This window comes from Seriola dumerili, unplaced genomic scaffold (genome assembly GCF_002260705.1).
Source record: "Seriola dumerili isolate Sdu_G_001 unplaced genomic scaffold, Sdu_1.0 BDQW01000219.1, whole genome shotgun sequence".
NCBI lineage: Eukaryota > Metazoa > Chordata > Actinopteri > Carangiformes > Carangidae > Seriola > Seriola dumerili.
In genome coordinates, this window is record NW_019174474.1 from 3032987 (window position 1) to 3058506 (window position 25520).

Genomic DNA, 25520 nt, shown 5'->3' on the forward strand with positions numbered 1-25520 from the left:
CGTCTTCCTTCTCTCTGTTTGCCTGTTTGTAGATTTCAGCAAGGAATGGCGCCGGGAGGAGCCCGCCCAGTCCACATGTCCAGATAACTACAGGAATCAAAGGTATAACTCCCTCTTTTTTGCGTCTGCTCCGCTCTGCTCCACAGTGTTTCTCTCTATCTTGTTTCAGCAGTGCAGCACAGATGCTAGACAGAAAATTGCTACTGCACAGTGTTATTGCTCAATAAGTATCCAGTTGTTCTGACACAGTAAATGTGACTCAGCAATACAGTCTGGTCTGTTTTAATGCTGTAGAGGTGCAGTTTTAATCTGAATATTGAGAGCAACAGCCTGTTTGCCATGTTTAATACGTAACTGTAATAGAATAAAAGTACCTCTACACACAAGTGTGTGTGTGTGTGTGTGTGTGCGTGTGTGTGTGTGTGTGTGTGTGTGTGTGTGTGTGCGCGTGTGTGTGTGTGTGCGTGTGTGTGTGTGTGCGTGCGTGTGTGTGTGTGTGTGCGCGCGTGCGTGTGTGCGCGCGTGCATGCTCTTCTATGTTCACATGTGTGTGTGTGTTCCAGCCCCGGCCAAGCCAACCCAAAGACCCCAGGCGGTGCTGGGCCATGGAGGGGTTGCCATGGTAACCCACAGGAGTATCACCATCCGCATGCCTGCCTGTTTCTATAGTGACGACAATGGACCAATCACAAAAATTCAGGTCATCGTGGCCGAGTCAGGGGGTATGACTCTTCAGAAACATTGACAGCCATCACTTTTAGTTGAACACATTTGGGTAGCAGTCTTTTTTGTGCTTTAAGCCTCAAGTAGAATCTCGTTTTACAGTACGTCACTCTGTCCTAAGCTCACAAAAGACAAAATGTAAGCAAAAGCTGAGGGGCTTAACGTCAGCCAAAATTTGACTCAGTTCCCCTGCGATTCTTTTTCTCTTTTTCCATCCTGTCATAGTGAAGGACATCCAGAACCTGACCAACTGGAAGAATGCATTTTTTGATCGTCCTGCCCCTTACCTGGCTGACAAGGGGTTCCCCAACCCGCCATGTTTTTTGGGGGACGGTGCATCACGCACGGACGCACACGTCAGAGGTGATCGCAGTGTGTCTGGAGACGGCCGTCCCCTGGTGAGGCACAATCACACTACAGCAGGAACGTACGTGATCGGAGACAACGATGACTGTATGCTGGGGAACAACACCGACAGTTTCTGCAATGGACCTCTGAAGCCTAACACGGTCTATGTGTGAGTGCACTACACACACACTCAACCACACAACAATTTAAAAACTGTTGTATATACATGTAGCTGTAATGATATAATGCTGAGACTGGACTGGATAATGCTGGTTATTTTCTATTTACCAGGTTCAAGTTCAGAGCCACTAACATCAAAGGCCAATACACAGACTCTGAGTACTCTGACCACGTCAAAACTGCGGGTATTTACAGTCATTCCTGTATAACTGTACATCAAGAAGTGAGAACATAACATGTACAGTTTAGTTTGTTGTTTTTGTGTGATGTTGTCCGTTCTGTCTCCTCTCCCTCTCTCTGTAGTGGACGGGCTGTTGACCAGGGAAGAACAGATCATTCTCGGTGTTCTGCTTTCCTTTTTCTTGGCTGTGTTACTCATCATCATCATCTGTGGCTCAGTCAAGTAAGATGGCAACAGACATTCATTCATTTGCCAACATTCATACATTTACTGAAACACTGCATTGATTGCTATTTAGTATTAACAGACAAAAAAAAACATGCTATGTGTAAATTCCTGTAATAAGTCATCTTTGCATTGCACAATTTGCAATAAATCTGTTTCCTTCCCTATTTCATTGATTTTAATTCTGGATATTAATTTTTATTTCTGTATTGTTATTAACCTCTGTTTGATTGACATGCTTATTATCAAATGTCAGGATCCATCAGCGCAAGAAGGAGGGTGGGACTTATTCACCAAGGGAGGCAGAGATCATAGAGACTAAGTGTAAACTGGATCAGCTGATCGCTGTGGCAGATCTGGAGCTGAAACAAGAGAAACTCAACCGGTAAGTCTGTGTGTTTAGTTTGAATCTGAAAGCGTGACTTTTCCTAATACAACACACACATTCTTGGCAGCTGAGGCTGGTTGCACACTACATGACTTCAGGCTTGATTTATCTCCTCTAGACAAGGTTTTAAATCTAAGTCAACAAGACAAAAATCTCTTTGCTGCAGCCAACTTGATGTGGGCTCCTGTCAGCACTAAATCTTCTAGCACCGTAGAGTTTGTGCAGAAAATAGAAGCAGCAGCACCACGACGCAACACAGCGTCGTTGTGGCTTTATAGTTTACCTTCAGTTCTCTGCAGCACAGGCAAGTCATCCTGTCTGTATCTTTCTAACCATGCTCGCCTACAAATTCAGCGTCTAGCTCTCCTGTTCTCATCCTTTTCTCACACAAACAAGTGCACAGGCACAAAGTGCTGCAAGCTGCTTTTCCTTCTCAAGCTACAGTTTTGCACCAGGTGAGAAACAAAGTCACATTTAGTGCGGGTTTTGGTGTATCAAGGTCACTGATGGCAAAGATGAGGTGAGAAACTTACAGGAAGGAAAAGCTTTTAATATGAGTAGTACTATTTATGTGAATAATTGAGAATAATTTGTCATCCACTCATTTAAGTGTTAAACGCATTTAAAAGCAAAGAGTGTGGGTTTGTGACAGTTGCATGTTGTGCTCCTCCAGCTGTCATTTAAATTCAAACTGGCATCATTAGGACAGTATGTCTCTCTGCCTTGTGACCAGAATCTCTTCACGACTCTGACTATGAGATCTGTATAAATGCCACTTTTTATGTTAAAATAACAGACTTTTCTTTGTCACTTGTCAAACGAATGGCACATATATTATAAATTTCTTTGCATGCAGACACCTGCACTGACCTGCCTTGGCTTTATTTTTCTCTCACTGAGCACTCTTCTCCCACCAGGTATTCTTCCTTCTTCTTTAGACGGAAAGAGATTTATGTCATCCAGTAAGTTGGTCTCATGACGTGTGTGTGTGCCACATTTTGCTGTGTATAGTTTGTTTGCATGTTCTATGCCACTTTTCATTCATCACTCTCATCATGTCATCACTATGATACCCATTAAGGCTTTAAACCATCCATCTGTGCTGTTTATTAAACCTTTGGTGGAGGGTGACAGTTCAAATGAATCAGTGACGTCAAAGTTTTGCCTACAGCCTGCTCCCTTTCCTCTCCATCACTGGCAGGGATTGCAGAGCTGAGCTGACACTCCTCTGCTTGAAACCATTTTAATTTGTTTACCCACTCACTATCTCGAAAGTGCTTGGAAGGCTTAGCAGGGTACAAATGGTAAGCTTTATCGATAGCCGAGGATCTTCGTAGCTACAATTCTTCAGTAATGCAAAGAAACACCAGCCACACAGGAATTAACCACATGCTTCATTCAAGTTTACTGATGTTCACATATTCCTTTAGAACGTAGCATCAAAGTCAGTGTTAAATCGAAGTGGATTTGATTAATAACTAATAATACGTCTTTTTCTTAAACATACAATATCATCCACTCTCCACAAACAGGATCAGTTCAGCTGTCATGGACAGAAATACCACAGAGTGGGCTCATTGAGTTAATTTGTTTATTTTGGTTGATTTTTGCTGTCTATTTTTAACAGGCTTCTCAGCTACAGAAAATCACTCAAGTAAGTCATCCTGCATAAATAATGTGAATGTGCACAAAGTAGCTGCAGCATAGAGCTGCATGTTCTGTACTGCTCAGTATTACAAGTTGTGACCTAGAATAAGTTTACAGAAAACAGCATAATGCTGTAGAGTTTTTTGTATATATCTCCCTGTTTCTCACATTCAGTGTATTTCTCTCCTGCTCTCTCTGTCAGACCTGTCAACAAGAAGTCTTTTCTGCAGCACGTAGAGGATCTGTGTGCCAACGACAATGCCAAGTTCCAGGAAGAGTTTGCTGTAAGTGTCTGTCTACAACCTGGACTCTTGTTTATCAAACTTCTGCCTGTATATAAAAATTGGGTTGGAATAAGAGGAAATCAACCAAAGTGGAGCATGAAGGGAAGTCTGCTGTTGGTAGACAAGGTACATCACACAGAAAAGAGATAAGGGGAATTTAGTGCAGACAGTCAAGATGCATGAAAAGTGATTGCAAACAAAATCAGTGCCAGATTTAGTATTGTTTTTCCCCGGCAGGTTACTTTTAACCAACTTAGAGACTGCTGAAGCTCTCATAAATGTTACAGTATTTTCAAAGTCAAAAGAAATTGGATTTTAAAAAATATATTTTTAACCATACTTTTATCTTGAAATCAAAATTTTACTTTTAGCAGTTTTGAAAATACCTGCCCTGAACTTTAACCTCCACATATGTGTGTTTATGTGAAGATGTTTTGTTGATGTATAACGTTTTATCTCCACAGGAGCTCCCAAAGCTGCTTCAGGATCTGGCCACCACAGACGCTGACCTGCCCTGGAACAAATCCAAAAACCGCTTCCCCAACATCAAACCTTGTAAGTGATCAGGCTGAGAACCACGTATTGGTACATGTACCAAATGTATCTCTTGTGTTTTAGCTCTAATGTTAACTGCATGTGCCTTTGACCACCACTTGCGCAGTTGCCTTTCACACATTTCAGCCACACTCTTCTCACTATACTGTGTCCAGACAACAACAACCGAGTGAAACTGCTGTCAGAACCGGGCACCGCAGGCTCTGACTACATCAACGCCAGCTTCGTCTCAGTGAGTACCAGCTATCAGCAGCTAAAAGCCTGTGGTTAACCTGGAGGGTCGCTTCCACTTGATAGTAGTTTTGCAGGTGTGAGACACATTTGTAGCAAATACAGCAGTTTTTAGATCTATGTCTGCCTCTTTCTCATTCTCTCAGATAGATGGATAGATAGATGTGGCAGATGTAATAGAAGGCCTGTGTGTTTTTCTGTGTTTCTAGGGCTACCTGTGTCCAAATGAGTTCATAGCCACCCAGGGACCTCTGCCAGGCACAGTGGCTGACTTCTGGAGGATGATCTGGGAAACGGGAACCCGCACCATAGCCATGCTCACGCAGTGTTATGAAAAAGGCAGAGTGCGTCATGAGAGATTTGACACTGTTATGAAACACCACTAGTATCATCCTTCAGAGGACGAGCTGGGCTCCATTTGGGCTCCATTACAACTATCTCACCAGGAGGGTTATATCTGCTACGAAGATCTGATGTATGTGTGTGTTTGTGTGTGTGTGTGACATTTCAGATTCGTTGTCACAAGTACTGGCCCGAGGACAACAAGCCAATGTCAGTGTTTAGTGACATTCTCATCTCAAAAGTGTCAGAGGAAGTCCTTCCTGACTGGACTGTCAGAACCCTGAAAGTAGAAAAGGTAACTGAGCTAATAACCTCTCTTTCTCTCTCTCTCTCTCTCACACACACACACATGGTACACACAACACATGCTGTACATACTGTAAAGTCTAAAACACCAGAAAAACACGCAGTAACAACTTCATTCTTACTACTGGAAAATTTTCCAAATTTATATCTAACGGAAAAATGTAAAACAAACACAGTTTTGACCTGGGTCCATTTTCTTCTGTAGATTTGTTCCATGTATACCACTTAAAGGTTAAAACTGCTCTTTATCTATATTTTTCTTATTGCCAACAAAACCAATTCCCTGGCCTGTCTGATGGGCCCCAGTTCCGATCCTACTGGAGACAGACAAATTCTAAAAACCGGTCACAACAAATATAGCATCTATTAAATACATATATAGTTTTTCTAAATAATTTTCTAAAAACAGCTGGGCACTGTAGTTTTTAACAGCAAACTACTCAAACTGAAGTTAACAGGGTGCTTGTTAGGGATTATTTTCAAAGACCTGGTGCGCTGGTGTGTTTACTGCAGTGTTACTGTGTTTTGAGATTGACTGTTCGTCTTAATGAAGGAACACGTCACCCAGTGCAACTGTGTTGCTCACTGATGAGTAATAGGTTTTCAACAACAATGGAGCTCTATGGCTCAGATATATCAGGTTTTGGACACAGACTTGTTTCTACAATCATTTCAGTATTTGTTTTGGTCTTGTCGTGGGATTTGTTGACAGTAATAGTAACAGTAATAATAATAGAAAATATCACCACATTTTTTGCTGAATAAATTGTATCAAAGCTATCTGCAAATATTGTTACATAATGGTTTATATTAATGTAATTACTATGTAAATGTAATGTAATTACCACATAGATACAGTTGTAACCGTCATATTAGTTTAGTCATCATGATGTAAACAATAGAATTTGCATAATAATGAAGGAATGGATGAATGAATGGAAACTCAGGTACTGATATGATATATAAAGATATAAAATAATGATATCATTTTACTCCCTGTCTTATTTCTGGTTTAACTTCCTCTGTGCAGCACGGACACTACATTCTGGTTCGCCACTTCAACTACACCTCGTGGCCAGAGCACGGGGTCCCAGAGTCCTGCAGCACTCTCATTAAGTTTGTCAAAGCTGTCCGAGCTCACAGGCACGACAACACCACTATAGTGATTCACTGCAGGTACTGTTGCACCTGAGTGGTCACTTACTAATACTGCATAAATTATAGTTATGGCCTTGATCATAAAGTGCACTAATTACTTTATTGTGTTTGGTCACTGCAGTAACCCTCATACTGTGCTTAACCAGTCACAGACAAGTGCAGTGGAGCATCACGCAGTTTAATGTTGTGTTGTTCTCGCTCTTTCCTCAGTGCTGGTGTGGGAAGAACAGGTGTGTTTATTGCCTTAGACCACCTCATTCAGCACGTCAGAGATCACGACTTTGTGGATATTTATGGCCTGGTGGCCGAACTGCGCAGCGAGAGGATGTGTATGGTACAGAATCTGGTGAGTTCACATTACAAAAAAAAAAAAAAAGCTGTGTATTTTATTTCTCTGTTTAAATTCCAAAAGCTAGAGTAAATAAACAAAAGACAAAAAAAACTGTATTTTGTCTTAAGTTGTTCCAGTGCACTTAACAATCATCAAAGACAGAAATATGCAATGGCATGACAAATGGCAATGTAGTTGTCCTACTTCTTACTTCATGTCCTGCTATGATCCTGTCCCCATGAGGAAATACTTGGAAACTTCTGCTTTTGACAAAGGAAATGATCTGGCAGTGGATTAAAGTTATTCGCTGAGCAGGATTCCCCGTCTTGAAACAGCGTGAACTTATCCTAAAATTATCCCCTCTCAGTTATTACTTGTGGACCACTGGTGTGTGTCTCAGTGTCTGCAGGGAACTCCTGCATAGTGCCTGTGCTTCTTCTCAGTATTTTTTTTTATTATTATTTCTTAGTGTTCTGTACATTTCTTTGCATACACATTTTGGCAGTCAGTGAGCTTTGAGCCTACAGTGCTGGGCAAACCGAAAGCAGCCACTCAGGACATGATTCTTTGAGACAGCAGTGTTCAGTGTGCCAGTTATTAGTATAGCAGTTTAGTCATATACAAAGAGCCTTAGCTTTAAGAGGACATCATTCAGATCAGTTATTTTAGACACTGACGCACAGTGCCTTTGCAGACAGCTTTAAACAAGCCCATAAGTCAAGCGTATTATATAAACTACTTCTGTGGAAGTGAAAACAGAGGCGAATGTTAAGTTATTCTAAATGTCCATCAGTTCTAGTAGAAGTGCTTCTTATATAAAATGACAATGAATGACAATTATAACTATCCTTTCAGATGTTTTCACTAAAGAGATTATTTCATAGACGGATGTATTAAAAAAAAAAGTCTTGTAGTCTGATGGCTCTGGCTGCTTGATGTAGTCAATTTCAAAAATTGTCTCCACTTCCCCTGGATTTGTGCAAAAGCTGTGAAAAGCATCTTTTTCTTTAAATGAATGATCTTGGCACATATCCTGTAAATCCATGATGGAGGCAGCTGCAGCATGAAAAAACAAAATGTTTTACATGTGACAATTTAGTCCAAATTTGAGTCTGCTAATATTTTTTTACTTTTTATGTAAGTTGTAAAAATCTGTTTTAATAGGTGTCATAATCACATTTAAGAGATCCACAATTAGAAAATCGTATGTTTCTTCCACTGTTTGTAAAAAGAATATAGTTGTTTTTATTTAAGGCCATTTTTGCCTTTATTAGACATTAGACAGTACAGAGCTGACAGAAACCTGCAGCCAAACCAGGGATTTTGCAAATTACATGTTCAGCATTGGCCACCAGAACACCCTGAAAAGGAATATTATTGGAAGACTTAACAAATTAATTCATATGGACATTTGCTCAGTGTGGGATTAATAAAGCTGTCATTGTATGTGCTGTCAGGCCCAGTACATCTTCCTGCATCAAAGTACGCTAGAACTTCTAAACAACAAAGGCAACAGCCAATCCATCTGGTTTGTCAGCTATTCTGCTCTGGAGAAGATGGACTCCCTGGACGCAATGGAAGGTAAACAACGTACAAACACACACTCAAAGAGGCACACATTTCCCTACAGCACAGTGCTCACTCTACACGTTTTTCCTGGTCTCCAGGTGATGTTGAGCTGGAATGGGAAGAGACCACTATGTAAAGACAAACTGAGGGACACCTGCACCTGAGGGACAGTGAGACACTTTGGGGACGTGACCTGTGCAGAGACCCTGGACAGGACCGCCTCCACCATGCAAGGGACGAGGAAGCAGGAGGAGAAAGAGGAGGTGAACAACACAGTCTGAACTGAACGGTCCGTCAGTCGGCTCAAAGACTTCAAGAGTCAAGACTTTGTTGCTCCACTTCAACCAACTTCTCAGATCAGTCCTCCCTTTATTGAACCTCTTGTCTGCTTGTTTTCAAAGAGAGAGAGAGAGAGAGAGAGAAACACAAGGGAGAAGGGGACAAATAATTTCAGAAACGACAGGGATAATGGAGAAATTGTGAGCTGACAGTGACAGCTCTATCGCATCTGTAAGCCCACAGGTACTTTGCACAGATTGATTTCATTGTGTATTGTAATTACTTTATTATGCTGATATCATCTGTGTTTTTTGTAAGATAATTTATTCAGCCAAAATGGTGCTTTGTTTTTCAAACTCCTTGTAATTCTGCCGGTGTCGAGGAATTGTTCAGCCTTTCTCAAGTGTGATTTGCAAAAATAAAGCAACTTGTATTTTTTCTGGCCTCGATACTTAACTGAACACTTGAGAACTTCCTCATGAGACTCTCCTGCATCAAATGTGGCCATTTAGATATCGCAATATGAAATTACAAATTACCATCTTGCTGGTCTTTTAGTTTTAGACAGAATAAGACTCTTGTGGAAAATTATGTACTCTAAATATACACGTGCTGATGACGCAGACTCACTACAACACACAACTAGACATTCAACAAGTACTGTCAGAGTCAATATTGCTTTGGGACTGACCTCATCTTCAAATGAATGAGTTCAGACCCAGTGTGCTGGGAGGACACAGGAGCAACAAGATAGACTGATTTCCCATAAGCTCCTTCATTTCACTGTGCTCCTCGCACACCTGGTGCAGATTCATTCATTAGAGAGGCCGGCAGAGCTGCAGATGCAGACGTGAAGACGTTATTGACATCAAAAGCAGCTGGGGATCATCATAGACACAACAGTCTGAGACAGAGAGTAAAAACTACTTTATTCTTTCATTCTCTTCAAACAGAAAAAATTAGAAATATTCCATTAGTAAACATGTTGATCTTTAAGAAATCTCCTTTTATAAATATTGTGAGGGTGCAAAGATTAATGACAGCGCTCCACAGTGAGGATGCAGATTGGTGCGTCTCCATGACAACCACAGAGAAGCCAGGGGTTGGGGATAAGGGGGTCGGGCAGAAAGGAGGGAGGAAGTAGAGAGAGTGGAGAAAATGACATCAATCAACCCAACATGCCCTGACAATAATGATACAAACATATAATCAAACTCCTCCCTTGTACTGCAAATGAAAATGCAAAGCAAAAAAAAAACTGAAACAATATCATGCTGTATAGAACAAGTCAGTCAGAGTTTACCGTAAACATAGTGGGGATGCTGACTGGAGAAATCAAGCAGTTTCTAAAGTGACATCTAAGCTGGATTTGTGGTTGCTTTGGCAGCTATGTGCATGTTTGTGTACGTCAGTGTGTGTGGCTGTGTGAGTATGTGTCCACTTGTATACCATAACTATGTGTGTGTGTGTGAGTGTGTGTATGACCTGTGGTTTACTGTACGTATTCTCCAATACAGCATAGCCCTTTACACACCTCAACAGGTGACACAGCCATCTCTTAGTAATCCTGTAATAATATGACATGGTAATTTAATGATGCATGTAGATCTGTAATCAGTGTGTGTTACCATGGTAACTGGAGTGAATTTTATAAAAGCTGCCTGTTTCCCGTCTCTCGTAGCAATAGGATTTAGGACCCTCCCCCTGATATTAAATGTGAATAATAATAATAACTATAATAACTATAATATCCTTTTTTTTCTTTTAAACTAGATCTTCTCTGTACAAATACATACGTAGATACACACACTGGGCAAACCACTTTTTCAGAATAAATCTATATTATCTATTTACAATATATCCAATATATTCTGTGGTGCAAAAGGTACAAGACGTGTTTGGTGTGTCTCAGTTGGATGGTTCGTGATCTGCTGTACAAACTGGCTCAAGCTTGAAACCATGACGGATGACACTCCGATAAATTCAATAATCATTCCATGGACATCTTCAGTTTTCCCCCTGATTTAACATTCAGTAAAGGAATGCATCTCTGCTTATATAAGATTTTCAGTGTGCAAGGAAAAATAAAATTCATGAAAAGGGAGTGAGGTGACCTCGGTCTACCCTGTGTGGAGCAATTTTTATTCATTTTCAAACTAAAGCTAAGAGTTTTCTGGGCAGAGATATTGCCTAAATCCAAAGGTAACATTAATATTCACACTAGGTTACCCATTAGGAGTAAATGTACAGGAGGAGAAAGGCTTCATTTGCCTGTTTTAGCCTTACTTTGGATGAATTACCAGCCCTACTCCCTGCTGCCCATGAGTAAGCACACTGAACACACAGTACACAAGCACTCAGCTCTCAGTACAACACAGGGGCAGATATTACATGTTACAGTGCAGCAAATCCTTTCCTGAGCTCCGTGAGAGCAAAACGCCACAGAATCAGGGCAGTCACACACCACTGTGAAGATACACACAAGGTAGGAAAAATACTGCAAAGAAGCACAAAAAAACATGATTGTCGTCAGGATATGGTTTCAGGTTAGTTTAGTGAGTAATATCCTTGCTTACTACACTACACTGTACATGACAGGGTAGAGATGTTAAAGCCTTTTACCTTTTTCTTTGCCTTCTTCCTCGCACATAATGAGTATATGTTCCTTAGAAAACGAAGGATACTCCTGTTTCTTCACATTATGAGGAGATGAGGAAAAAAAAGTTATTACAGTGTGAAGAAGCTATATTAGCTGTGATGAAATCATTCACTGAGGGTATGATGGTATCTAATACTGGCAACCTGGACCCAACAAAGAGGTGTGAACTTAACAGCGATATCTTGAATGAAAATAAAAGAAGACATGGTTTTGTCGTTAATATTTAAAGTGATCCCATGTCCTTCCATGGCTGCGAGAGTTCGCTCTTCTGACATCGTCCCTCGTTTTCAGGGTCACAGCCCACAGACAAGTTTGTTGGACAGGTGACATTTAAAAATGCAAAGTCACAAGATCTCTTAAAGAGTGTGAAATCTACACAGACAACATCATCAGCTACCAGGTGACATGTTGGAGACAAAGAAATGGCATCGAAACCACTCTGTGTTCAGAAACATCACTGCTCAGTCAAGACTGTGGTAAGATTGTTGTAGGTTTTCTTTTCCTTCATCCCTTCATGTGACTCAAAGTATATTCCTTACTTTTTTTGCAATGCTTTTATCTTACCATTCAAAGTGAGTCAACTAGTGCTCCAGCGTGTGTGTGTGTGTGTGTGTGTGTGTGTGTGTGTGTGTGTGTGTGTGTGTGTGTGTGTGTGTGTGTGTGTGTGTGTGTGTATGTGTGTGTATGTGTGTGTGTGTGTGTGTGTGTGTGTGTGTGTGTGTGTGTGTGTGTGTGTGTGTTATGTGAGGGTAATGTCTTCCCTCCAGGGTTCGTAGAGTAGCCCAGGACTCAGACAATGCTGCGGGAGCCACTGGAATTGCGCCTGCGTGTGAGAGGCATGGTGTGGTGGAGGGGCATGGGTGAGTCAGGGGGACAGAACTGGTGGGGGTGGTTGTAAGGTGGAGGCGGAGGCGGCAGGGGGGGCTGAGGGCCGTCCCCCTCTCTGACGCGCACAGGTGTGGACATGGCTGACTGGATGAGCTGATGGGTGGCCGGGCCTTGGCTCAGGAAGGCCTCCATCCGCCCTCGCCCGCTCTGGTCCACAACGATCACCTTCACAATCTGCTGGCACTGGATGAGCGTTTCTGGGCGGAGCTCTCCGGGCTGGACAGGGCTGAGCAGGGCGGGTGGCGCAGCCAGGGCCAGAGGCGTGGACTCAATGCTGGGCTGGCTCAGTTGATAGGTCTGCAGCCTGTTGTGAATTGACACCTAGTTTAGGAACAGTCAGAGAACGCATGAGGAGTTACCAGCCTGAACGCAGCCTCTACGCAGCCCTCTGGTGTGTTACGCACATGGGCATGCAGGCATGCAGGTAGGTAGTATGCAGAGCGAGCGCAAGCAAAATACACACTTTTTCTCTCAATCATGTTTTTTTTTTTACATGATCACATTTTCACACACACACAAACACACACCAGCACAGAAAGAGAGGAGGGTTGCAGAGTAAGACGAGATTTAGGTCAGAGATCATGGCAGGAACGTTTTGGACTTTATGTGTGTGTATGTGTGTGTGCGAATATGGTCAATGAGTGGGAGAATGAGAAACTAAACGATACAGGGAGTGTCAGGAGAGGACAGAGGTGACACCGAGGGCGTGGTGTCTCCCTAACACAATAATTTACAACTCTAAGGGACTGACTGAGAGGCAGGAGAGAGGAGAGAAATGGGCAAAGGAACAAAACAGAGATAAAACTGGAGAGGGGACAACAGCTTCTATGACTATGCTTAGTTAAAGGAAGGGCTGGTTTTACAAACACACACCCACCCACACTCGACAGACTGTTAACGGTATCAAGCTTATCTGGCTTTGTAGATGGTATTCTAGGAGCCAGCCAGGCTTATGGTGGCTTGCAAAGGCTTATACAGTAAGGCTCGCAAACAGCAGCTGATGAAAGAAGGGATGTTGTGTAGCGAGTAGAGTGTCTGCTGATCCACTCATGAGGCACAGAAAGAGACTGTTTGTAGCGCCAATACAGCAGACTCCTCTCAGCGGCCTTTGTATCCTTGGCTGCATAGTGGGGATGTGCCTCAGGCGGAGCTCTTTTAAAGCAAAGCATAAAGCAGACTTTCTTTTCAGGATGAGGCACAGTCCCGGTCTAACCGCACACACGCTCACATACAAAACCACACCCACAGAGCTGAAGACGCAGATACTTACCTGAGGGAGACATGAGTAGCTTTGGCACTCACCTCTACTGTGTTGTTGTTGCCGGTTTTATCGTACACATCCTGTTGGCCTGTGGGGAGACACGGCTCTATTTGTAAGTCAACAGGCATATTTCAGCTTCGCATACAGACAGTCAAAAACAGGTCCTCATACTGGGGATAGTCATTTATTTAAAGGAATAGTTCGGGACAAATGCTTATTTGCTCCTTTGTCGAGAGTTAGATGAGAAGATCTCATGTTTGTAGCATAGTTACAGCATAAAGCTACCATCTGCCTCTGTCAGAGGTGACAAAATCCCCCCTCTGCCTCTAAAGCTCAAAGAGTAAGACTCCAGGAAGTGACTGCACCCATCAAAGAAATAGTCCAGCACATAAAATATCCCCCTCTAAAACCGATGGTAGCTTCATATTTACTATGCAGACATTAGAGTGATACCAATCTTCTCATCTGACTCTGCAAGAAAGCAAATGAGCAAATAATAAACTTTTCCTGCAGTCTGCATAAGGTGAAAGTATACAGTACGTATAGCACCACTTAAAGATCACACACTGTAACGTGTTGGTTTAACCTGAACACAGAAAAAGTAAAAATGACTATTTGGGAAGTTACACTGGTGAACTATTCCGTTTTAATACAAAAAAAAAAAAGTGACGAAGACAGCAAAAGGAACGGTCCCTCTGACCATCATCCACTCTTTTTTATTTGGGCTTTTTCATGGCCCTCTCCTCCATGAAGTTGTCCTATTTTCTACATACCCTTGAGTAATATATGCATACAGTAGTTATGAGTAATGTATGCTGTGTTATGCATTTCATGCTGCGCGAGCAAAACCAGCACCTGAGGGAGAGCCGTGTCCTGTGTGTGTGTCCACTTGCCCGCCATTGGTGTGTATGCCGTGTGGCTGGATGCCTTGTTGCCTCTCCAGTTCCCCTACAACACCAGAAAGAGAGATTGCAAACCAGCAAATACACAGTGCAGTGCATGTGCTTTTGCATTTGCATAAGCTGATGTATGTGTCCTTCTTTCCTTACACTGGATGTGTATCTGCTCCATCTCGTTGACCTCTGCTATAGCCTCTCGGAGCTCCTCTGCAAATTTCCTGAGCTCTTCTCCACTCGGGGAGCAGAAGCTCACCAGCTGCTTCTTCTCTGAGGTAAACGGGCTCAGCATGGTGATGCCATGGGCGTAGTCTGATGAGAAACCCCAACAAAGAGAAAGAGCTTTCACCATAACTTTGATTCTAAAAAAAGGATGCAGGGTTTTTCATCTTTCACACCTTCACATCTTTCAAAACACTTCAGTCTAAAGGTTAAAAAAAAGTGTTGCAGTTTTTACTTCAGTTTCTACTTCACAAAACTTTGCAACTAAGAATACTCGCAAAAATTCATGCATTGACATTAATGACCAAATGTATTTCTGTTGACAGCGGTGGCTTCTTGAAGATCTGCAGAAATATAAGAAAGCTCATAAGTACTGAAGATCAGTAGTTTTCAGTTTTTCTTTTTATGCAAACATTTTTTGCTATGCTAGCAGCGTGGCTCAGTCTTGAATAGTAACAACTTTATGATCCTTAGATTTTTCATTTACTGCTGTCACTGTCATCAGGTCAAATTTTTAATTTGTCCAACCATTTGGTTCCTGATCAAACAGCTGCAAATTTAATGACATTCCCATCAGGCTCAGCTTTTGTTTGGAATTCTTAGACTCCTCTGCTAATTGACAGACCTGTCAAAATTAATTCATAATTCCATAAATTAGTCTCGAACAGCTGTTAACTCATGCTTTTTGAATCCAGTCTCTCAAAGTCTATATTATGGGGATTTGGCTCAGCCAAATGAAAATCAAAAATTACATTTTTGTATTTTCTTACTGCATTGAATTTTAGTGATTATTATAAATGTTTTGTACTGTTTGACCTATCTGAGACTACAGATTGAACATTTTTGTCTGACTCCACTCTGCTACCACAGGGCAAAACATACTCTCATGGTTCACGAACTAGGAACGGAATGATGTTTCTTTATGTTTATTCTTAGTGGAAGTCGACAGCAATGAGTTCATTTTGTTTTACTGGTGACCCCTTAGCAAATCCTGCAAAGCCTGGATCCAGACACAGACTCAACAGACAACAGTGCTGTTGATGGCTCTGACAGTTTGCTCAGCATTTTTCTAGCATCAGGGTGGAATTGTACCGGGAACAAACTGCTGCAGGGTAAAATAGCATCTTACATTCATTGCTGAAGAGGTGAAACTGCATTCCCAGAAGACCCATAGCTTTGCAGAAGGTGTATGAGGCGGAGCTTTTCTTCTTGGGACACAGTTTCAGGATCTGAAGTCAACACAGGAAAACACAACATAGCTGAATTAACACACTGTATTTGATTATGTCTCACTGTTACAGCGTTATATTTATCAGTGGCATTTGAAAGGGGTTTTAGTCGCATTTAGACCATCGTAGTGAGTCACTTGTAGCTATTTTGGTGGTGAAACCTTACCAGCAGCAGGTCATTGAAGAGGAAGACCTCTCTCTGGAGCTGGGACAGTTTCTGTTTGTGAGGCTTGTTGGCATCAGGCACCTCAAACAGACGACAGCAGCACACTAGACGTCTGTGGGGCACAGCGAGGATCTGCAGAGGGGAGGTTAAAGAGATCAAGATGACAGATAGTACAGAGGACAGACTGCAGTGAAATAATACATGGCATGAAAGGAGACTGTACAAACAAGTACAGACAGCTCCCCGAAATGAGAAAAAGGGAAATGGGAACTACTTGCACAGAAACAAAGATATTACTCACAGTTTTTAGGCCCAGGATGGACTGCTCCACACGGCTCACATAGGTGACATGATCTTCATTGGAGCGTAGCTCTCTCTGTTGGATCCTTTCATAAATGCCTGCCACCATCTCTCTGGGGATGTCTGCTCCATCATCCACACCTGAGGGAACAAGGTTCCATATAATGCAAGAATAGCAGTAAAAGAAGTCAGTCTACAGTCTACAGACAGTATAAGCAGTTAGACATGACTTACTGACTGTGCAACTAAGCCCCTTATTTACTGTTGGTAAGCCTGTCAACCTTGGCCAGATTTATCAATGCAAATTTGGAAACTATGTCCTCGACAGACGCACACAAAGGCAGCCTTCTCACTTTTAACCAGCGATCGTCAGTTTTGCCAGGTGAAACACAAATGCCAGATTTTATCATCTGTAGCAAGCTCGCTAACCAACGTTAGCTCCATGATGATTTGGTTGAAAACACTGTCTCTGAATGACGTTTTTTTTTTTTGCTTTGAATCAAGTCTTGTAAAAGGAATTTTATGATTTTCTGCAAAGAGATTAAGCTAAAGCTGCATTTCCCATTTCCCAGCAGTGTTTTTAAGAATACCCCCCCCCACCCCCACCCCCCACCCCACCCAGTTTCTTTATATTGTGCATGCAACTGAGCTCATGTATGTTGCTTATTTGGACAATGTGCCTCAATTAATAAATGTAATTTATAAATGGCACATAGGCGGTGCAATGCCTGTCTGTAGCATTCCTGCTATTCTGACTGATGGTGGTAGAAAAGCTTGAAACATAGCAATGTGCCAGCGCAGGCAGTGATGCAGAGGGCTGCAAACTATGACAATCGTGGATGTAAACAATACATTATTTAAAATAGTCAAAAAAAACAAAAAAAGGTTTTATGAAGACGGAAATGAATTCACCGCATTTGTTGGACTTCAGAGACACACAATGGATTTTAGTGAGTAAAACTGAATGTAAACATTTCTTTGGTTTGTTTCAAAGAAATTCCACAGGACACCAAGTCCATGTAGCCTGGACACTTGAATTTGCATGACACAATAAACAACATACTGTAACAAATAGATGAAGGAAGACATCACCAAAAAGCAGATGGTCCGGGAGGAACAGGACAGAATCTGCAATGTGCTATTCCGTTGATTTCAGACACTAAAGTAAATACTACAAACAGACAGCTCCTTAATCTGGAAATGAAAGAATTCAGCCCTGAAAGTCATGATTCATCATCTGACACATTTTGAAGATAGTCCATTTATCTTATGAATGTTTTTTAATATTCACAAATGTTGATTGTGAATTAAATCATTTGATTGTGCAGATCCCTGGTAAGATATTGTATGCAACAGCCACAGTGAAAATGTATGGGGATCCTAACTATAAATGATGTGGTGGATTTTTCCCATAACTGAATATACAAATAAAAATCAAACTGCTTTACTTTAAGACCTAGTTGCAGTAAATGTGTGTATCTGTTCAACTGCTGGATAGAGACAGTGCTGAGATGGTTGAGAGCCTCGAGGAGCTCAGAGCAGGTGATGAGATGCTTCTGGAAAACCCAAGCTCATATCATTAAATCTAAAGCTAAGTGAGCCTCAATTAAATGAGTCCACGCCAGCCATGGTCTCTGGGGCAGAACTGTGAGTCAAGGATATCAGAAATCTCCTCCTGCACAGCTGATGGTTTTCTTGATAGCAGAGGCAAGCAACCGCCGCCTCTTTGAGTAATTTACTTCAGTTCAAGAGGCTGTCACTCAAAGACTGATAGAGAGGTTGAAGTGAGATTGATAAGAGAGTTCTTGATGTAAAACTTTGACTTCCCTGCCCTCTGCTCTCTGTTTTGTCTTTCTCGTCATTCTTTCTGGCACTTTCCTCCAACGGATTGCCTCATGAGCTGCAGTAAAAGGTTTGAGCTGTGCATGTGTGGTTACTATATATAACCAGTGTTCAAAGTCTCTGCGCATAAAACCACTTGCCATAAATGTTGAAACATGTATGCAAGTCATTATACCAGCTCTGTCCACAGGGACAACTGACGCTCCCTGGAAGGACACATGCAGTACAAGCAGTCTCTATGTTAACAGCACACTCTGTACTTGACGCACTAACCTCTTAGGTTGCGTATGAAGTCATCGAGGCCCATTTTACGTTGGGGTTTGATGTTGGGCGAGTACATGTCAGTGTTGAGGAGGACCACAGCGAAGGCCAGGATGAAGATAGTGTCTGGGTTGTGAAACTGCTGCACCACATCAGGATTACACATACAGTACCTCTGGCTGTGGAGGAAAAACAGAACAATAAAGTTTGGTCCAACAAAAATCGAAAAACCAGCAGTAGTCATTCTCAGGGTTCTAGTCATTGTGCCACATTCACTGCCATAACAGAGCTGCAGAAAATAAGACATTACATTACATAACACTGAAACTCCATATTCATAATTCAAATAACATCCTAACATGTACAGGCTGAAACATTTTCTCTGGTGTAACAAACACAGGTTACAAGGAAATATAACGCAGCACAAACAAAATTGCAAATAGATGTCAGGTTACCGCACGTTTGGTATATAATACCAAAAAAGCTGGTAGATTCATGGATGCATCCTGGGCAAATCAAATTGCATGGCTTTATCTTAACATTCATTGTACTATTAACAAATCATGACAACAATCAATCCAACCCAATCCTGTCATTAACCAGTTGGTGGGTGAGAGCTCTGTTCAGTACATACAGACATGTGGGGCAACACGAAGGCAACACAAAAATAAATATCCTCAACTGAGTGAATATGTTAATAAACTGCAGCCCAGGATTTTACTGCTGGGCAGCTTTATACTAGGGTTGTTTCCAATATTTTTTCCACCCCATTTGTAATCAATCAGGGTAGACTGTATTAGAAACACCTCTAACATCTCTGTATCTTCAGGCTAGCAGAGCCAATGTACCAGAACTTAATAATGTACTCCCTGACTTTGTTGTTGTGCCCAATTGCACTCCCAAATCCCCAAATTTCCCCTTAGCTTTGAACTGTGTTGAGTTTCAAAATATGAGTAGTGAGCTGGGAGAAAATCTTGGGATTTGTAGGGGTGCATTTGAGCACAATAACAAAATCGGGGAGTGCATCATTAAGAGAGATCAGTGGAGATTGTTAAAGTTATAAAGGCAATGTAGAGAATGCATCTTCTACATGTGAGACTGATTTTAAAGCAGATATCTTACCATACAAGCTGCACTGTTTTATAATCAGACTGATTGACACAAAGACTGACTCATTGTAATTTTTACTCAGATATGAGGAGCCGTCACTCAGGACACAGGAGACGTTTGACAGCACAAAATGGTTCTACCCTGGGTGAGGTAACGGTGCCCAGTCTGCCTTGGAACCAGAGATGCTGCATTTGGACTTGCTTTTCTCCGCCGCTGCCCACCGGCTTCACAGAGTCTCCCTTCCACCCCTCCTTCCCCCACAGCTCCCTCCCTATCTTTCGTACTGTCGCTTGCACTTACACAGTGGGCCATTTCAGTGATGGGAGGCTTTTATCTCTGCAGCCAGGCAGGATGCAGACATGGAGAGGGCTGCTCCGCTCCAGAGGACTATGTACTTGTCAGAGCATATGCAAGTGAGAGGCCACAACTGAGACCTGCGCAACTAGAAAGTCTTTTTCCAGACCCCACACAAGATCTAAGGCCAGAGAACTCACTGGGTATCGCTCGACTGCAGCCCAGCTCAGTAGCAATGCCTTTGTTTGTGGGAGAATAGAACCTTCTCAACACAAACACCCATACAGATATAATATGCACAGGCACATACATAAACACACAAAGACATGGAGGCACAAATGAGCCTGATCTGCCAACTTGATGTAACTCTGCGGCAAATTCATCAAAGACTGAAAGCAAGGCAAGATCTACTATATGTGTGCGTGTGTATATGCAAATGGACGTGTGCATGGACGTGTGAGTGCATATGTGTGCATGTTTTTAGAGTGATAGAAAACAGTTGAGTGAATAAATAAAACAGTAGGTGTGGTGTGTGTGTGTTTGTGTGTGTGTGTGTGTGTGTGTGTTTGTGCTTCATTCACACATTTTCAGGCACGGTTCTCTGTCTTATGTAACCAGTTTATTTAAACACTAGCTCCCGATCTCTTATCTTCATATCTGCATATGAAAGTTGCATGCCAGCTGGCACAAATACCACTTCGTATAAAAGAACTACTCATGACAAGAGTACAACACGCTTCAAACAGATGACATAACAACTATTACGTAACAGACATGGCATCGGATGTCTGGCTGTCCCGATAAAGCCACGCTCGTTTCTGACCTATACTCGCAGCTCCAGCTACAGAGCGAGTGGTCTCGGATCGCTGATGAATTTGTAATCTGCACCCAGGGGCTCAGTGTACAACTGAGTGCGATGTGATTAACTGATGACCGCAGTGGGTGTTCTGATTGGCCCAAATCAGAGGCAGAGGGGGGGAGTCATCATGACTGCTCCTTTTCTCCTCTTCTATCACCTCTTGCTTGAAGAAAGAACACACTGGTGATAGTCTATATTTTTTTGTATTATTAACAAATCCAATGAAAACCGATAATTAATTCATCCTTCCAAGTATTGCCCATGTATCCACAGCCTGCTAGAGCCTATGAGCCATTTAAAACACACCAATGATGCCCTGAGTGACCTGTTCCTTTATTATGATGAACATAGGCAAATGTGTATTAATCCACTGATGAAAATAGTCCTCAACAAATCTACTATTAAGTTTTGTTTGAGTAATGTTTGCTATAAAATACAGTGCCCAGCTGCTTTAGGATTGAAAAAAAATAAATTATATATTTGTGACCCATTTTTTTTGGCAATGTTGGTAATGTCGTGCTGTTCACCACTTTGGTTCAGATTAAAATATTTCAACATCTAAAATACTGCCCTTGGGATGAATTGTAATAACTTTGTTAATCCTCTGACTTTTCATCCAGGGCCATCAGGTCAAAATTGTTTTTGATCAAAGTCTGTTTATTGAAGATTTTCACAATATACAAAATACAAACAGTACACTATATCCAGTCTAATTCCAAGTATTCACCCAGCCCATCCCCCCCAGCAGACCTGCACCACTGGATTAAAGTCAGTAATTTTACACACTTGCTGAAGAGGAGAAACACATATATAAACAAAACAAAACCAAACAGACACACAGCAACAGAGCAAGACAGAAGTTTGTACACATTATGGAGTTACATCCTCTGTTTCCTTTTTTTTTTGTGCAAATGTCAAGAATGGCTGCTACATTGCATTGAATCTCAGAACAGACCCTTGGAGAAAGTATCTTATCTTCTCTAGCTTGAGATATTACATAATCTCTTTGATCCACTGTTAATACATAAGAGGAAGAGGGTCTTTCCATCTGAACTGTACGAGTTGTGTCGCCAACAAAGTGCACATGTTGCAGTTACGATTGCTTGGATGCACACCCACTGGTGCAACGCCAAATAAAGCATTAAAAGGGGATGGATCCATTGGCTCCTTAAGTATTTTAAAACAAGTCTTGAAAATTGATTGCCAGAAATGATGTAGTCTTGGACATGTCCAGAACATAATGTAATAGGTCTCCAGGAGCATGCTTACATCTGTCACATGTAGGGTATAACTCCAGTCTAATTCTAGACAGCCCAACCTTTGACCAATGAAGTCTGTGTACTACCTTGAATTGTGCTGATGACAAATGGATGATTAGCGAATCCAGATAGAGATACTTTTCTGCCAAATTGCATTCTCTCCATTTGTCTTTAAGATGATATGAAGTTGTCAAATTATACATATCAGAGCACAGGGATTTCAGAGCACAATAGGGCTAGAAACGAGGTGAGTCCACTTGATGTATTCTCCAATATTAGCCATTTAGGGGTATTAGAGTAATCTGTCAATCATTCAGTATATCAGTGTCCTGATGTTGGCTGCTCAATAATAAAACAAAAAACTGGGACGTGCCATACCCACCCCTGAGACAAGGACTCTGCGGTATGCATTTGCATATACGTGGGGTTTTTGTTTTTGTTCCAGATGAAAATTTATATAAGGTGATCTGTGGAGCTTAAGAAGAATTTGTTCAGAAATAATAGGTAGGTAATACATTAATCTAGATGGTATTGATCCCCACCCACTGTTCAATGTCCTGTGTCAGATTGGTTATCAGGCGCAGGAATTTAATTTTGTGAAGGTTTTTATAGTTATGTGTAATCCAGATTCCGAGATATTTGAACTTTTTTGTGCTGATTTTAAAAGTGGTCTAATTCATGGAGATTTCGCCAGATATTTTGCCAAATTTCTTTAATATGCCTAGTAGTCTAGGGAGGCTTAACAGATGATCTGACAGATAAAACAGCAAATCATCTGCATAAAGCGGTACTTTTGCCCTATTGATCATTTGACTCACTGGAAAATTCCTTATTAATATCCTGTTTAGTTATGGTCCAATCCCAACAGCAAACAGGAGCAGAGACATTGTCAAGACTGTCAGGTCAAAATTTTAATTGATTAATACTTTATACTTTATGAAAAATGATCTGCAAAGAACTTCCCATCAACCTTAGCTGCAGTTGGTTGTTTGTGTTTTGTGCAGAATTAGTTAATGTTAGCGTGCCAACACACAATACTAAGATGGTGAACATTGTGAAAATTACCTGTTAAAGAAGAGCATGTTATCATCGCCATTGGAAGCATGTTAGCATGCTGACATTAGCATTTAACGCTAAGGGCCACTGTGCATAAATACTACAGCTACAAGAACCTGCTTGCATGCTGTACGCTCTTTGCCTAGTTAAAAATTGAAGTCTTCAGTAGGAACAAATGTGCCAAATGTGGAAAGTTGGAAAGTACTGAAAGATGAACCAACACATTGATGGTTTTTAGTATTTTCATGGGATTTGTTGACGAAAATTATTGAGTAACAGCCTCATTCTTTCAGAAGAAACTTTGGTCATCAGCATCAAGATCCCAAACAACAAACAACAACAAAAGGTAAGCAGCAGAAAGGAGAAAATTTACAAGCGGCACATTTGATACAGCAAATACACACCCCTAGCACTGAATTATAGTCGATTTTGTGTGGGAAATCTTTGTCAATGAGTTCAAAGGAGCAGTGACTCAAGTTATGTCTTGCTGGTCACATTGTTGGTAGTCCTACGGGAAGGAGCAGCACATCAGCAGAAGGAGATTAAATGTACACAGCAATGTAACCAATTACTCTGAAATAGAAAACAATGATGGGAATTTTTATTGCATTTATAGTCCTGGGGGCAATCTTTGGATACTACCAGGACATTTCAAGGACAGTTCCAGCCAGGAAATAAGGTACCAATTGCAGATCTTATTTGTCTGGCCACTGCTGTCCTTTTGTGCCTCAAAGGATTTTTACTCAAAAGGAAAAATAGCATAATAAAAACCTGTTTCTGTTCAGGAGTTTGTTAGAGAAAAATCTAGAGAGTCCAGGGAGTTTGGTCTCTCAAGGTCCTCTGGGTATTTAAATTAGTTTTCTTCAGCAGATAGGCTCACAAATTTTAGTGACTTGAGAGCACTGACAAAATGAACAGAAACGAACTCAGGTTAAAACCTCATGAGGACCAAACATGCACTTTTATACAGTACATTCATTTGTGATTTTGGATGGAAATGGACACGGAACTATCCAGCACATATATGAAATACATAACAGCCTGTCATCTAGGAGAGAAAGTTGTAATATAGAGCATCCATTTTTGTGCTGCTGTAATGCACGCTGATTGCCTGCAGCCCAGATCTCTGTTGTGATTGGCTGACAATCAAACTCTGCTGAGTTTAGTCAAAGGTTAGAGGCAATCAGTATAATTTGTTAATGACACAGGACTATGGTTTCATCAGAGCCAGCCGCAATGAGCTAGCAGAACCAGTTAAACACATTGTCTATACAGTTGGCCTATTAGTATGCCATTCTGGATGTGTCTGCTACCACAAGGCTGCGAGATGAGATCAGAGAAGACTTTTTTGCTTCTCTTTTATTGCAAAATATGTGAGCTTGGTTATGTGTCACTGTTTTTCTATTTTGCATAGGTGGCCACAGGCAAAAGGTCTATTCATTTTAAAAAGTTCAGAGTGCCCTTATCAACCCTGCTCAGTCATGTGATGGACTGTTGTTGTGTTAAACTGTATTAAAAAGAGAAGCCAGAGCCTGTTAGTCAGTGAGCCCTGGTTGTGAGCGAGTTGACAGTCTCACCTAAAGGCTTCGATGAGTCTCTCCACTTTCTGTGCTTCTCCCTGAACACGGACATGAGCCTGGAACTTTCTCAGGGCTTCATCGAGCTCCATGCCTGAGAAATCCATCTCATCCACAACACAACTATAAAGAGGCAGACAGTGAAGAGAGAAAAAAAGAAAGCAGAGAGAGAGAAAGGAGAGTGAGATTGAGTTTAGATGTAGTGTGTCACTGTAATGAGAAGGTGAGTGTGTGTTTTTGCGTGTGCATGTGCATGTGCATGTGCATGTGCAACAAACTATGAGTACCCAAGTGCTGATGGCAAATCTTCCTCTTACAGTCATACTCCCATTACAGAACCACTGACCTGGAAGACGCACATAAAGACAACATGTTTGCACATGCACACACACACACACGTACTCACACACACACGCGCGAACGCATGCACTTTGTACAAATATCAATGGAGAAGAAAGAGTCTGACGACAGTGTGAGATAAGAGGGACAGAAAGAGAGGGATGAGAGGGTGCAATAATGAAATGCAACAAGCGAGGGGGCATGAGAGTGGTACATGAAAGGCTGTGGACAGGTTGTGGAAATGGAAGAAACACATACACAAGATTGTGCGAGGGTACGTTTACATGTGTGCGTGTCTGTGTGAAAGTGAGAGTGTGTGCGTGTGTTCAGTGCAGTGACCTATTTCTACAGTCTCTGCAACAACCTCAGCAAAAAGCCTCTCTATCCTGGATCTGTCGACACTGGTTGGATGCAAAAAGAGTGAGTGTGAAAGCATAAAGTAAACGCCTGTTGTCATGGATGTGTGGCATTTATGCATGCAATTGCTGCATTTAAGCTGAGTGTGTATGTGTGAGCGTGTGTGTGTGTGTGTGTGTGTGTGTGTGTGTGTGTGTG

At 41.7% G+C, this 25520-nt stretch overlaps 2 protein-coding genes across 2 annotated transcripts in view; one reads left to right on the forward strand and one right to left on the reverse strand.

Annotated features, from left to right (window-relative positions):
- Positions 1-9133, forward strand: part of ptprq (protein tyrosine phosphatase, receptor type Q) — a 32051-nt gene extending 22918 nt beyond the window's left edge. The window contains exons 39-55 of the mRNA XM_022754628.1: positions 33-102; positions 564-722; positions 949-1056; positions 1144-1240; positions 1363-1436; positions 1555-1654; positions 1914-2042; positions 3673-3699; positions 3895-3976; positions 4441-4531; positions 4687-4763; positions 4972-5106; positions 5274-5399; positions 6441-6586; positions 6779-6914; positions 8357-8480; positions 8567-9133. Coding sequence (XP_022610349.1) covers positions 33-102; positions 564-722; positions 949-1056; positions 1144-1240; positions 1363-1436; positions 1555-1654; positions 1914-2042; positions 3673-3699; positions 3895-3976; positions 4441-4531; positions 4687-4763; positions 4972-5106; positions 5274-5399; positions 6441-6586; positions 6779-6914; positions 8357-8480; positions 8567-8604 — 1719 coding nt within the window. The 3' untranslated portion in view covers positions 8605-9133. The remainder of the gene's footprint in view (positions 1-32; positions 103-563; positions 723-948; positions 1057-1143; positions 1241-1362; positions 1437-1554; positions 1655-1913; positions 2043-3672; positions 3700-3894; positions 3977-4440; positions 4532-4686; positions 4764-4971; positions 5107-5273; positions 5400-6440; positions 6587-6778; positions 6915-8356; positions 8481-8566) is intronic.
- Positions 9134-12195: 3062 nt separating this feature from the next.
- Positions 12196-25520, reverse strand: part of LOC111228501 (IQ motif and SEC7 domain-containing protein 3-like) — a 28333-nt gene continuing 15008 nt past the window's right edge. Inside the window, exons 7-15 of the mRNA XM_022754403.1 lie at positions 24627-24749; positions 18484-18650; positions 16370-16509; positions 16069-16200; positions 15803-15902; positions 14605-14763; positions 14411-14503; positions 13597-13643; positions 12196-12615 (exon numbers count right to left, since the gene is read on the reverse strand). Of these exons, the coding sequence (XP_022610124.1) occupies positions 12196-12615; positions 13597-13643; positions 14411-14503; positions 14605-14763; positions 15803-15902; positions 16069-16200; positions 16370-16509; positions 18484-18650; positions 24627-24749 (1381 nt within the window). The remainder of the gene's footprint in view (positions 12616-13596; positions 13644-14410; positions 14504-14604; positions 14764-15802; positions 15903-16068; positions 16201-16369; positions 16510-18483; positions 18651-24626; positions 24750-25520) is intronic.